This window comes from Betta splendens, chromosome 10 (genome assembly GCF_900634795.4).
Source record: "Betta splendens chromosome 10, fBetSpl5.4, whole genome shotgun sequence".
NCBI lineage: Eukaryota > Metazoa > Chordata > Actinopteri > Anabantiformes > Osphronemidae > Betta > Betta splendens.
In genome coordinates this window covers 13,647,604-13,660,521 of record NC_040890.2, presented here as the reverse complement: position 1 = coordinate 13,660,521, position 12,918 = coordinate 13,647,604, and the positions used below count along the sequence as shown (strand labels likewise).

Below are 12,918 nucleotides of genomic sequence, written 5' to 3'. Positions count from 1 at the left end.
TCTGTATGACTTAATGACGACACTCTGAGAAGAGAGCGGAAATGTGAACACTGGCAGACGAGGGCGGTACATGATTAATACGATCAGGAAAAAAGGTAATTGCTTTGAAAATATTATTTTTCTGTTGCCCTGCCATTATTTTAGGGTTCTGCTGAAAATCAGGTATTTCACAGAAGCGTGAACCTGACCTGCTTTCCAGGCTGGTGACGGGTGTTTTTTAGACACATTTCTCTGCTTTGTTTTAATTTTGCTGAAGTACTTTTACTCCTTGTACTCATATATTGGGGCTGCGTGTTCTTTCATCTGTCTTTGGTCTGGAAGCTTTCAGAAAGTGTAAGAAATGGCTCAGAGCCAAATGTCACGTCTTTCAAATGTTGTTTTGCTGACTCCTTCAAAATCGGTTCATGCAGGCTTTTCTTCTGAACAGTCTTGATAATGCTTCAGGTTTAAAATCAAACAGTGTCTTGACGGCGACTAGTACGATTTCTGCACTTGAAAGGCGTCCCGGTGTTTTTCTCCAGCAACAAAGCCGATATCTGCACTTTCATTTGAACCTTTTTCAGTAGCTTTTCCCCACTCCAAACGATTTGCTAGTCTCAAATCAATATTTTATTTAAAATAGAACATTAATATATTAGATACAAGTGCAGGATTAAGAACTTGTAAATTTGAAATCAATGAATTGAACACCTATCATACACTCACTGACAAACCACACTTTTGTATTCAGGCTGTTTTTAATGGCAGCTCCTGTGCAAAGAAACCCCAAACAATAACAATCATACATTTTTGAACAATCCTTCATGTCTCACATCATATCAAGGCTGTCAGTGTGTGTGCAGATGTGTCATGTACATCAGTGGCTGGCTGTGGTATTTTGGGTCCTCTCCCCTCTTAAAAAAATAAAATAAATAGTTTTTCTTTGGCAGCGATGCTCCAGTTTGATTTTGATTGTTTTGAATATGAAATGTGTTGCAACTCAAGATAACAGTAGTTTCATGTCACTTATAAACGGGTTCCTGGTTAGGTTCTGGTGTTAAATTATGAGTAATAAACTAAATTTAATTTTCCCCTATTGGTTATTTTCTGTCTGGAACAGCACCTTTTTTATTTTTGTTTGTGTTCCTTAGAACACAAACAAAAACTCTACGTTTTATTCTATTCTATTCTATTACCCAATTTCCTGAGGCCAGCTTATTACTTTTTATATTGATCTAGTATAAAAGAGAGGTTTTATTTAAGGCTTGTAGCCCATGATTGGCTTTTTGATTATCTTATATGATATCAGGTAAAATCTTTGACTATAAAATGTTAATAAAGAGTAGTAAAAAGCAAAGAACCGATTATTACCTAAAAGTTTTCAAAGTTAGATTAAAAATAGGTTTCAAGGAATCCAGGAAGATTTATTAATGCTCTATACTGATGTGTGGCGTCCTGGTCCATTTCACGCTACACTTCACTTCCACTTAAATATTTATAAAACAGGTTTTAGCTTTTTTTATTTCACTACACCTGACAGCGATGCTTACTTTACAAATTTGACTAAATAATACAAAAATATAGTCAACACATAATAAAGCAAATAGGTGAAGTTTAATGTTCAGTTTACAGTAAATGAACTGATTGCGGTTAAATGAAGTTTTACCAGCTGTAGAAATAAAGAACTGTTACACATGAAGCCTCAGTAGGTGTCAAACATAAATATATTTAAATAGACTCTGTATGAAAGGTGCATTTTTCATACACCACATAAATTAATGTTCAGTGTATGACAAGAACATGCGGTACCTTTTCTTGATACATGGATAAAAGCAGCAGATTCTCACATTTTATAATCTGAATGTTTGCCGTTTGTGTTTGATGCTTATTAATAATTTAAACTTTGTTCCTGGTGGTTTTTATTTCCCGCACCTCCCTCAGCAGGTAGCCCCAACATCTGAGAAACCTATTAATATGCGTTTGTCACAAGCATTGCATTGCATATCATACGAGCCTCTGATTCCTTTGCATCATTTTTATCTGGTAGCGCACGCTTTGAAGTCCAAACGCTGTGGTGCTGATGGTGTGTGCTATGATGAATGATTCAGACATCTGTCTGTTAAACGTCTCTTTCTGCCCGACTAGGTGGGTGCGAGCTCGTAGGCATACTGTACTGTAGCCGCTGTCAAGTCGGGGGTAATGAGGTGAGACAGGTGGTAACCAAGTGCTCAGCTGAGCTGCACAAACCCATGTGTTTGTCTAAAGGTGTTTGGGATGTCATTGTTGTCACGGCGGCGTGTTGTAAGTGTCCTGCTCCCCCATCACACTCACTCTGTGTAGCGAGCGGTAAATAAATGGCACTCGGCACCCGCTCTGCTTTAGGCAGTGGCCATGGCCTTTTAATCTTAGCCAGCCACCCCTCCCGGTACCCCCCCCCCCCACCACCACCACCACCACCACCACCACCACCCCCCCACACCTCTTCTCTGACTAACAACCCTTGACAGGGGAAGTGCAGAGAGGTACGCCGCCTGTCAGCTGCGGGGCAAATTTAAACAAACGAGAAAAATAAAAGAAGGAACGGGAGAGATGCACAAAAAAGGGGGAAACTGAAAGCTTTGATACTGGAGAATAATTACAGTATAGAGTGAAATTAGCACATTTGTGTGTGTGTGTGGGGGGGGGGGGTAGGAGAGGAGCTGGAGCACTTTCCTTCAGGGGCGAGTTACACAAGTTGGTGGGAGCTGGGGGAAAATGCTGAGCATTGTATCTGGAGCTTAACAGGTGCAACAAATTCTAGGAGGTAGTCATTTGCCGGAGCTGCTGCCTATGCAGGCGCTGCTTTTAGTATAATAGAAATATGAGAAGTTGGCCAACAGGGAGTGCATGGAGGATATGTGTGTTTGAAATGTAGAGTGAGCGAGTGGGAAGGACATGAAAGGGGAGGGAGGAGGCAGGAGCTGGATGCTGCCTGCTACTCTGGTTCTCCCTCTGGTTTCTGCCCAACTCTGTCTAAACCAGACAAATTCCCCAGTGAAACCCTAAATTAATCTCTTTGTGGTGGAATGTGTGCCTAGGTCTTAATATGTGTTTTTAAGCACTGTGTGCATTAAACATATAAAGCTGTGAGAATAAACATTTGGTTTAGAGAAATTGCCTGTATTTCAATTAATGGGGCCATTTAAACGCAGTGGAAACGCACTCAGCCGATGTGTGAAGAGCAGGTTCACTGTGAGGAAACACTTAGTGAAGCTCTTGACGCGCGCGTCCCATCTTATCGAGACCTCTCTCTCTCTCTCTCTCTCTCTCCGCTTTGAAACCAGACCACGCGACGGCAGGATCAGGGATCGCTGCCGCGGCATCGGCGCCGCCGGCGCCACTGTTGCAATTGTGGCAAATGACGGCCTTTTGTGTGTGGCTCCGTGAAGCGAGGAGCACAGTTCTCTGCTTTGAATATGTCACTGGTGCAGTGTGAAAAAAACCCTACACAATAGGAGCTCATTGACTTTCTATAGTGCAAGTTTTGACAGACTGAAGTAGTTATTTGTCCCCGAGGCCTATTGGCCTTGAATAACTTCCTCCAGTGTGGGTGACAAGCTGCCAATAAACCACCTACACAACAGGCAATGAAATGTCAACATGAGGCTCGTACGAAACACTTTATTAGTTTGCACACTGTCCTGGAGGTGTAGCTGACAACAACAACAACAGTATACACACATGGCATGAGTCCAAGTTTCACATGTACCCGTGATGCAGCGGCTTCATGAGGAAACAAGGCACTTGACTGTACTGTACGTCCTGGGCGCCCGGACGCCGCGGCGCCCGCATCCCGACAGATTTGTGTAAGAAAGCGCCGCCTCTAATGAGAAGTCGTCTCTTTTATCTGGAGTGGAACATGGATTAGGCATGCGATCTGCAGCTGGACAGCTTCTCTTTCTTTTTTGTTCCCCCTCTGATAGCGACTAACAATGGGTATGATACAAGTACCAGCAACAAATGACGGCAAAGCATGAATTCTGAACGTGTTGTCAAGTTGTGAAGGGATTTATGACACTGGCCTGCCGTCATGAACATAAACGACATATTCAAATACACCTGCAGTTTGCGCTGCAGTCGTTTTAAGATGCAGCATTAGAATATTTCCCATCTGAGAGTTAAAACTGATCTTATTTATGTAAATGGTTCGTTATATGGTTTCTAGTGTGTCGCGTTCAAATCTCCCTTGGAAGACTTTAACAGCAAATCCTGAAATAGAAAAACAGGTTTATTCATTTTTGAAATCGTGCCTAAATTGGAATATTCAGTATGCTTCAGATTCAGCATTTAAACTAAGTAACAGATGTCATAAGAGCAAAAAAAACACAGTGTGACAGGGCTGGTTGATGATGAGCCTCACTAATCTGTAGGTTTCCACTCCTGCCAAACTCCACAGCGCCTGGTTCATCTCGCATTTCTGCCAAACAAGAGGAATAACTAAATGAGATCTGCCAGCATTGCCTGTGGTTGGAATGAAAGCCTGGGAGCACATCAATTGGTGGACAAGCCATCGTGCAGCACTAGATAAATCTGGGCCGCCATGAGAATATGAAAAAGTCTCTCCAGGCCGCTAGAATGCATTTAAATAGTAATAATCTTATTTGGGGGGTCGTGACTAGACTTTTACTTCAAAGGGTCACAAGCCAAAGAGGTAGGGAGCAGTTTGGATGGACACTCAATGCTGGAGGAGAGTGTAGAGTGGGTTTTAGTGCTAGGTGGCTTTTAAATTTAGCCTCTGTGGTCCTGAAGGAGCAAATAAATCATCACTCATGTGTAATAAACTTTCCTCTGTGAAGTCAGAGAAAATGTACTCTGAAAGGTCACTGTCTGTGTTTCGGCATCTAACGGCCCAAACCTCAGGAACCGATGTCACATTTGACAAATAAGTGCATCACAGATGAGTCGACCCCCTCCCCTCCGTCCGCTAACAGAACGAAAACACACGCATTAGAAATGTTAGAAAGTTAAACTGCAACAGCGGGATGGTTTGTCAAGGTCGGGATTCAACGAGCTGTGGCAGCCGAGGCAGATGTGCCCAGATTAAAAGAGGAGAAACACACTACGAGACGCCTGCATACGCTTCTGGAATATTCTTTACAGTCTGATGGATGTGTTCTCTGGGTTCAATTTAAAAATACGTCTTTTGAGTTATTCTTAGCACAAGATGTGCAGGAAAGCTGAGCTTGCCAAATGCATTACCACAGCCCTCCATCATATCCATCACAGTTCACAAGTTCTGTTTGGATGTGATACTGGCTTGCTTGGCCTGTGTGTGTGTGTGTGTGGGGGGGGTGTTTACATGCATGCCTGTTTAGAGTCACTCTCTAGAGTTCATGGGAGATGAAAGAGGGTCCTAAGGCGGTCTCTGTGGGCTCCAGGCTGACGTGGGAGAGCGTGTGGCTTTGGGAGCGAGTCAGCGTGTGATAATGAGAGGGAGGCGCTTTCCCCTGAGCCTGGCTCTCTCCCGGCTCCGAGCTCTGACTCGGCAGGGCCGACTCTGCCGGTTCCGCGCCGCCCAGAGCCCCGGCTCCCGCCGCCGAGCGCTCCTGCCGGTGTCTCTCCCAGGCCGAGCTCAGCTTCACCACCAGAGCCAGCAGGTTCTTCCCCAGGAAGACGGTGGACACGCGGGGGTCCCTGTACCACAGCATGCCCGTGCCCCTCAGGGCCAGGGTGAAGACGTTGATGGTGACCAGGCTGAGCCACGGGTACAGAGCCTCCTTGCGTGGACCCCTCTGCCCAGGCAGAGCAGTGGCCCCGAGCTCTGTGAGGGCCACGCATGGCAGCAGGAGCAGTAGGGCGTAGCAGTAGAAGAAGACCAGGCCCTCGGCCCAGATTGGCAGCTTCTGCTCGAGGGCCCCCCCGGGCCCCGCCGCTGCTCCTCCCTGGGCTTCCCACAGCCCCGCCTGCAGGTCCAGCACATCCAGCAGGTCCACCACCACCCACAGCAGGCGGCCCCGCACCTCCTGCTTGCGGCGCTGCGGGGTCATGTGGTCGGCGCCCGTCAGGATGAGGAACAGGGACGGGAGGCAGATGGACAGCAGCAGCGTCAGGGTCTTCCTGGCGAGCGGGTCGGGCGGCCGGCGCTCCTGCCTGTAGTTGTGGCAGACGAAGAAGAGCTTGAGCTGGAGCAGCGACAGGAACAGGAACCAGAAGGCGTTGGCGAAGCCGCGGCGCGGCGACCGCGCCTCCGACGCCACCCCGGCCGACACGAAGCGCAGCGCCAGCAGGAAGCCCGCGTCGCCCAGCAGCACGGCGGCGCACTGCCAGACGCCGGGCCCCGGGGGGCCCCGCGCCCCCAGCATGCTCTGCTCCAGCAGGTACAGGTCCACCACCGCCATCGTGCTCACCGTGACCAGGGTTGATACGCACACCTGGGGCGTGGGCACCATGCCTGGCGGACACACACACACACACAGATGCATCGTGGGAAATCTGTTGCAATGGCAGGATTCAGACTCTGCTCACATCGCCTCAGCCGGCGCCATCTGTCCCCAGTATAACTGACACTGTGGCTGTGGCGGAGCACGATCATTTCTGTCCTGCACTAATTCAAACCAAATGTGAACTAGTTTGATGCTTGTTGCTATGGTTAGAGTCACTGGCTGCCGAGGAACCAGTTTGAGCCCTTAATCTTGGGCCAGAGCTGCATTTCCTGCTCAAGCTGAGAAAATAGATGGTGAATAGATTTTGTATTTTATCTTCGTGACTCTGAAATAAATAGTATATGTTTTTCATAAAGGTTCTAACACTGCGTCTTTTTGATTTGGTGAATTCCCAAGTTCTCTGCTGTTACTTTCTTCTGTTTATTGTTTTGGTATGTGTTCTTTTTTTTGTACTGCATCCATTCATTATTAATTAATTGTGTTGAGGCACAGCAAGGTGCCCCGTCAGAGCTTTTTTTTCCCCGTGCCTCTAAAGTCTGCCATGTTTATTTTCATACTGCACTGCAGCCTTTAATCATTGGAAGTTTCAGATGAATATTGATAACTTGCTATTGGTTTGGAGATGCGTTCGACTCGTACGGTTGTGTAAACACTGTCTGTCTGGGTGAGTGCATGCACGCAATGCAAATTTGGTTCAATATGATGTTCATTCTCCCCTTTTTTTCGGCTAATATCTCATCCGCAGACAGTATAAACCTCTGCATCGATCTCAGCCAGAGAAACGATCATTGACTTTACAGCGTAATCGAGCCGACGTCTTTGTGCCGTATTTAGCTGAACAGGCCAGAGCGATGGACTCCGTCCTCCGCTCGGTGCCTCTCCGGTGCCGTCCCCTCGGCCGGATCAATGGCCTTCTAATATAAAATCATTCCCATCTCAGATACGTCATTAATGGCAACAGTTCGGCGCGAGTGAGCAGCGGATCGCGGGCTCGGAGGGACGCGTGCCAGAGAAAAATGCCTATTGACATCTCGCCGGTGTGCGATGCATCACTTCCCTCGCTGCACGAGTAAGAGGAGCTGTGCTGCCTGAATCAGTGAGCGCCGAGGAACTCCACCGGGCACAAAAGGGGCTCAGATATTGTGTATAAGTGTGTGCAGAGAAGGCGAATGAGTGTAAGCCTGCAAGTGGGAGATTAATAGGCCTTTTGGCCGTCTACATGCCTAATAAAGTGTTACTGTGTGATGGTAATAGTTCATAAATAAGCTCAGGGGGAGAAAGAGATGAAGAGGGAGAGAAACTCAAATGGAGATAGGAAGTGACTTCCACCCACTTATAGGAAGACATGCATTTCATGAGCCAGCTTGGCCTGCGTGGATCTAAGCGTATTCATCACTGGGGCTATTGAAATATCGCCGCCGCTCGCGTTTGTTCTGAAACAGATGAATCAAAGCGATGGGGGGAAAGGAACGATGGCGGCTGATTAATCCCCTCGGAGGCATGGTGGGAGGACGGGCGCGGATCACGCCGGCGTTGGCAATATCTGATAGTCTATGAAGCCCTTTGTCTCAGCGCGCGCCGCAACTTGATTATCATTCGGAAATTGAAAGTGAATTGAATGAATTTCGCCACTGCAGATTGAGGGGGATATTGGAATTTAAATTTGGTTTTTCCCTCTAAGAGGAACAAAGCCACTCTGCAGAGGAGAGTGAGAAGTTTGCAGCTGGCATTTTGCCTCCCCTTCTCTCTGGAGGAGGTCGCACCTTCTAAGTTATTCCACCTGCGCCTTAAATTTCACCCTGGAAATCTGCCTGTCAGCCCGTGTTTGTGTTTTGACTCCCTGTCAGTGTCGTGTAATTTATTCGGTTCTGACTGAGGGACCCGGCTGACAGCTCGCGTGTCCACTCAGCTCATCAATAATGGCCAAATTTATCATCCCCCCCTGTCTGGGATGTGACACGGGCGTTGACAAGGTGAGGCAACCTATTTTGCTGTAAGCATGAGTAATGACATGTAATAGTGAGCGGCCCAGAGATTTATCCCGCTTTATTTCCTCCACCCCCTGAGCCCGTGTTCTCTTTTCTGCACTGAAAATCATTTTTCCCCCTCTCGTCTTTATCGACTCTGACATTAGTGCGCCGCTGCTGCTCCATGTGAACCAGTGTCTAAGTAATCATTTAAAAAAGCTCTTAAATTCTTTGCAGTGCAGTGATGGGGGGTTAAAGCGAAGGGGTGGGGTTGCCCCATGATTTCCGTTTTTATATTAATAGTGGCTGATCTCCAGATGGGCACGGGTCCACGTATAGAGCGGTGATTAATTTCCCTACGCCCGCAGTTTATCTGGATAAACGCCCCTCACTGAGCTCCAAATTACATCAAAGACGAGACACTTCACAAGTTATCACAGGTGGCACCGGAGCACCAAGGGCATCGGTACGACATCGGTGCCATTATGTGCGGGGTAATTAATAAATAGAGAGGCAGCCAGTGTGCGGTCCCGGATAATGCACCGCTGAATAAATCCCCTCTCGAGACGCGAAGCCACGCGACTGAAGCATCTGTTGATTTACCAGGTAGCGGCTCAGGTGTTGCCGTGGCGGCTGTGACTTTCCGGGTTTCTTTCCTTATTTACACCCCCCCCCCCTCACCTTCATATTATACGGCCGTCATTAGCTGCCCCACGCAGTGCTGATGCGCGACGTCCCGCTTCCCGTGGCAATTTCACGATCTGTCTAAACCCGCTTCTGTGCAACACCTGTTTCATAAGCGGCCTATTAACAGCAGGTACGCTGCCGTCGTTCGTCCGTGGACGCATGGCTGCTATGGAAAGTGAAGCTGTAGTTACCCAAACCATTCGTCTCGCACTTGGGCTCGGTCCTCCGGTCGTGATTCACAACATGTGCTGTGTCTCCCCCAGCACGCGCGGCGTCGGCGATGAATAAAGTCCCTTATTGTCGCTGATGAGCCGGGCTCGGTGATGAACTCCTATCCTCGCTGCAGGCGAGGCTGCACAAAGGGAAAGTCATCGCCGCCGAGCCGAGTTTGAGAGAACGAACCGCGGCTCGCGCTTGGTGCGTCCCGGGTTTTGGCGCAGGCGGCGCCGCCGTCCCCTCCGCTGGGCTCCGCGGTCGTCGCGTCGCGGGAGACGCGGATCTGGACGTGAATGTAGATCTGTCACCTCCCGCAGCGTCGCTCCGCGCGCCTGTCGGTGCCGCGGCGGAGCGGGACCGCTGCTGATGCTGGTGCTGATGATGCGGCGGCTCGGTCCGGGGGGGGGGGGGGGTCCGGATCCTGATCCGGACCTGGATCCTCGCCGCGCGGAGCAGCCGGAGAAGTCGATCGCAAGTGGGGCAGGAGCGGCTTAACGGCGGCGACGCGAGAACCGCAGCCCGCTCCGACACAGACGGAGGACGGAGGGGGCGCAAACTCACTCACGCTGTCCGAGTTCGGTCGTGGTGATCATTTGTAAGCAGCTTACGTGCTCCTCTCCAGACCTCCCACCCCACTCCGTTTCCCCTCCTCTCCTCCGGCATCAGCTGTGGAAGTTGAGCCGGAGAGGCTCGGCGTGAGTGTTTCAGCGCGCGCAGCTACAGTGCGCTCATTGGTTATGGTAATGAGGGCGACGCCACTTGCAGGAAGATTAGTTGCTTTGTTTAGCAGCGAGCCCATTCCTTATTTACCCTCCCTGCTGGAAATGAGACTGAGGGGAAGTAGAGCGAGAGGGACTTGTAGCCTGTAGACACATCCAGAGCTCAGGAGGCAGATGTTACAACTTTAATTAGTCCTCCTTCTGTCTGCTCACTGCCTTAGTCACACAAGGAAATCATCCTTCTGTTGTAGATTAACTCATTACGACCGGCTTTAACGCAGGGATTGGGACGTTCTAGTCAAAATGAACCTCTGTGGAAACTGTTTCTCTGCCTGCTAATTCTTCATCCACTGCCTCTTTGTGCGGTTCCTCTTAAGAAGCGCGCGCGTGACCGTCGGCGCCGGCGCCTCCTCGAGGTCCCGCTCCACGGCGACGCGGCGCCTTCGGCGGAGCCTCAAAGTCCTGGAGCTGCCGGTGGCGCGCTGGCGTCAGCGTGAGCGGTGTAATCAGACCGGTGAGGAGGAGGATGGAGCGTCATCTTTCTTGTCAGACTCCGCTTTGCGCTCGGCTGCTTCCCAAGAAAAGAGAGATTTCTCCGTTTTTCCTCTTTTTTTTTTTTTTGTCTCCTCGCTTCAGCGTGGTGTTCCTCTCTGCTCCTTCATCCCTCGCCTCCTTCCCCTCACCCGTCTCCCGTGCTTATCCTGTTTTCTCCGGCTTTCTGCCACTATGTGCCTCTCCTCATTTTGCTATTTTGTTCCCTGTGGGTGTGGTTGAAGGTCAGCCTGCACACTGGCTTTCATAGAGAGAGAGAGAGAGAGAGAGAGAGAGAGAGAGAGAGAGAGAGAGAGAGAGAGAGAGGAGGGCGAGGGGCGGCCGGCAGCCTGTCCACCGCTTCGGCAGTGATCTGGGAAGTTTGGAAGGACACATGGGTTCACACACGGTCCCAGAATGCTAACGGCGCCGGCAGCGAGCCGGGCCGGGCCCGACCTCCACAGACGTGGCAAACGTCACCCTCGGAGCAGTCGCCCCCGCGGGTGCGTGAATGCACTTTTCCTCCCTCGAACCCGCGGGGAAACTTCCAAGTGTAAAACCAGCAGCTACCTCTTTAAAATCCCCTTTTTAAAATGCAACTTGTCGCGTGAATAATTCACCATTATCCCTCTGAAGACTCCACAAACACACACTCTTTTGTTAAAACGTCACTAACACTTGCTGATTCTCTTTCTTGGCGCGTCGCTCCTCCACTTGTCACCGTGTCTTTATGATTTTTGTTCTTTTTTCCTCTCCTCAGTCGTCTCCGGTGCGGAGCCTCAGCTGCCGCTCAGGCGCCCGTGTCTCTCCTGCAGCCTCCGCACGTGATTAATCATGTGAAGTGGCAAAAAAACTGTCAAGACTGTGAGGGAGATCTAATGGAGTTGAAAATGGGATGTTTTGTCGTGATGCAATCCATTTTGTTCCAGCATCCCCCTGCGCGCTTGTTCCCCCCGTACCATCAAGCAGCGAATTCTCCGCCTTGTGCCGGAAACAAAAAGGAAAGAAGTGAAGGTTGTGTCTCAAGTCTGTGGAGCTGCGTCTATTTTAGGCAAAGAGACAGACGTTTAAAAAAGGCCGCTGCTGAGGAGTTTTGGCTTGTTTTGGTGGTTTTAGGGACGAGTCCATTGAATTTTGTTCTCTGTGGCTCCTGCACTGACGCCAGTTTGAGCCTCTCTCGCACAGGGCTGTGTTTTGGGCCCAGCACAGTTCGCCGGAGACCAGGGGAGAAAATCGCTTTCATTTTCCACTTTTACGACTAATCCGCCCATTCCGGGGTGGAAAATCTGCTAAAACGCACGTCCAGCGTGAACCCATTTCGTTTTGTTCTGTCGCCTGTCTGTGTGTGGGTGCCTGCGTCGGACCCGGCCACCTCTCGCTCCTCGCCCCCCCCGCGGCTGAGGGGGGGGTGCAGCGTGGAACCTAATCAGCTGTATGATGCTACAACGGGGCTGAATGTGATAAAATGCCAACACTGGAGCAGATTAAATGAACAAGGTAATGAAGGTAATGAATGAGAGTGTTTCACACTGAAGGGTTTAATTAACCTCCCCTCCCGACAACCTCGCTTCACCTTCGCCGCCGCGCCGCCGCACTCCGCCGCGGCGACCGCCGGGGGCGATTCATCCAGCGGCCCCGCGTGCGCGGGGGCAATTAATCCCGCCTCCTGCTTCAAGGCCTCCTCCTCCATCTGTGTCCTTCTATCTCCATGTTAGCCACGCTTCCATGAGCACAGTACTCCTCCTGACCTCCTCTCCTTCTCTCCCTTTCTCACCCTATTATGCCCCTCCCCACCTCCCCCCTCCTCTCGCTGAGACACCTGCGACCACGCGCGCTGGAAAAACCTCCTCGCCGCCACCATCGGCGGCCTTTCGGCAGCTTTCGCGTGCACGCGTTTCCGCTCTCCAGCTGATGGTCCTGTCACACTGAAACCCGGCCGTCGGTTCATGCATAAACATACACACACTCACCCATATTCATGAGGACCTCCCGCGGTCGTCTCTTTGCCTCGCTCCCCCGCCGCCGCTCGCCTCGGTCAAACAAACCCCCTCTCATTGTTCAAATATTGACCACGGTCCCTGGACACATTCCCGACAACTTTAATACACCTCAGCTGTCTCTCTCCTCCCCTTCCTCCCACGCTCTCACGCCATCCTGCCACACCAGGGCTACATCTTGTTAAAAAGAGTTAGTGAAGCCGAAAGGCCAATCACATTAACACGGAGGGAGTGTCAAAAAAGGCTGCAGAGAATGTGGTGGAAGGGGTCAAATCAAACGGACACTTCTCAGATTTTAATTGCAAATGCCTAATTGCTCCCATAATTATGAGCAATAAGACCGCCGCGCTCGCCTCGAACGGATCACGTAGCAATTACTCACCGCCGCCGCCGCCGGATT

General features: G+C 50.1%; 2 protein-coding genes across 2 annotated transcripts in view; one reads left to right on the top strand and one right to left on the bottom strand.

Annotated features, from left to right (window-relative positions):
• mrpl11 (mitochondrial ribosomal protein L11) overlaps window positions 1-12,918 on the top strand; it is a 29,292-nt gene that overhangs the window by 9,357 nt on the left and 7,017 nt on the right. The gene's annotated exons all lie outside the window — the stretch shown is intronic.
• On the bottom strand, window positions 3,607-10,816 carry tmem265 (transmembrane protein 265). The gene is made up of 2 exons (XM_029165239.3): window positions 9,247-10,816; window positions 3,607-6,409 (listed from the first exon to the last, which is right to left on the bottom strand). The coding sequence occupies exon 2, from the start codon at window positions 6,405-6,407 to the stop codon at window positions 5,343-5,345; it is 1,065 nt and encodes a 354-aa protein (XP_029021072.1). The 5' UTR covers window positions 6,408-6,409; window positions 9,247-10,816; the 3' UTR covers window positions 3,607-5,342.

Bases quoted from the DNA above. Each gene is read 5' to 3' on its own strand.
- tmem265 (XM_029165239.3), bottom strand. From the start codon at position 6,407: ATGGTGCCCACGCCCCAGGTGTGCGTATCAACCCTGGTCACGGTGAGC.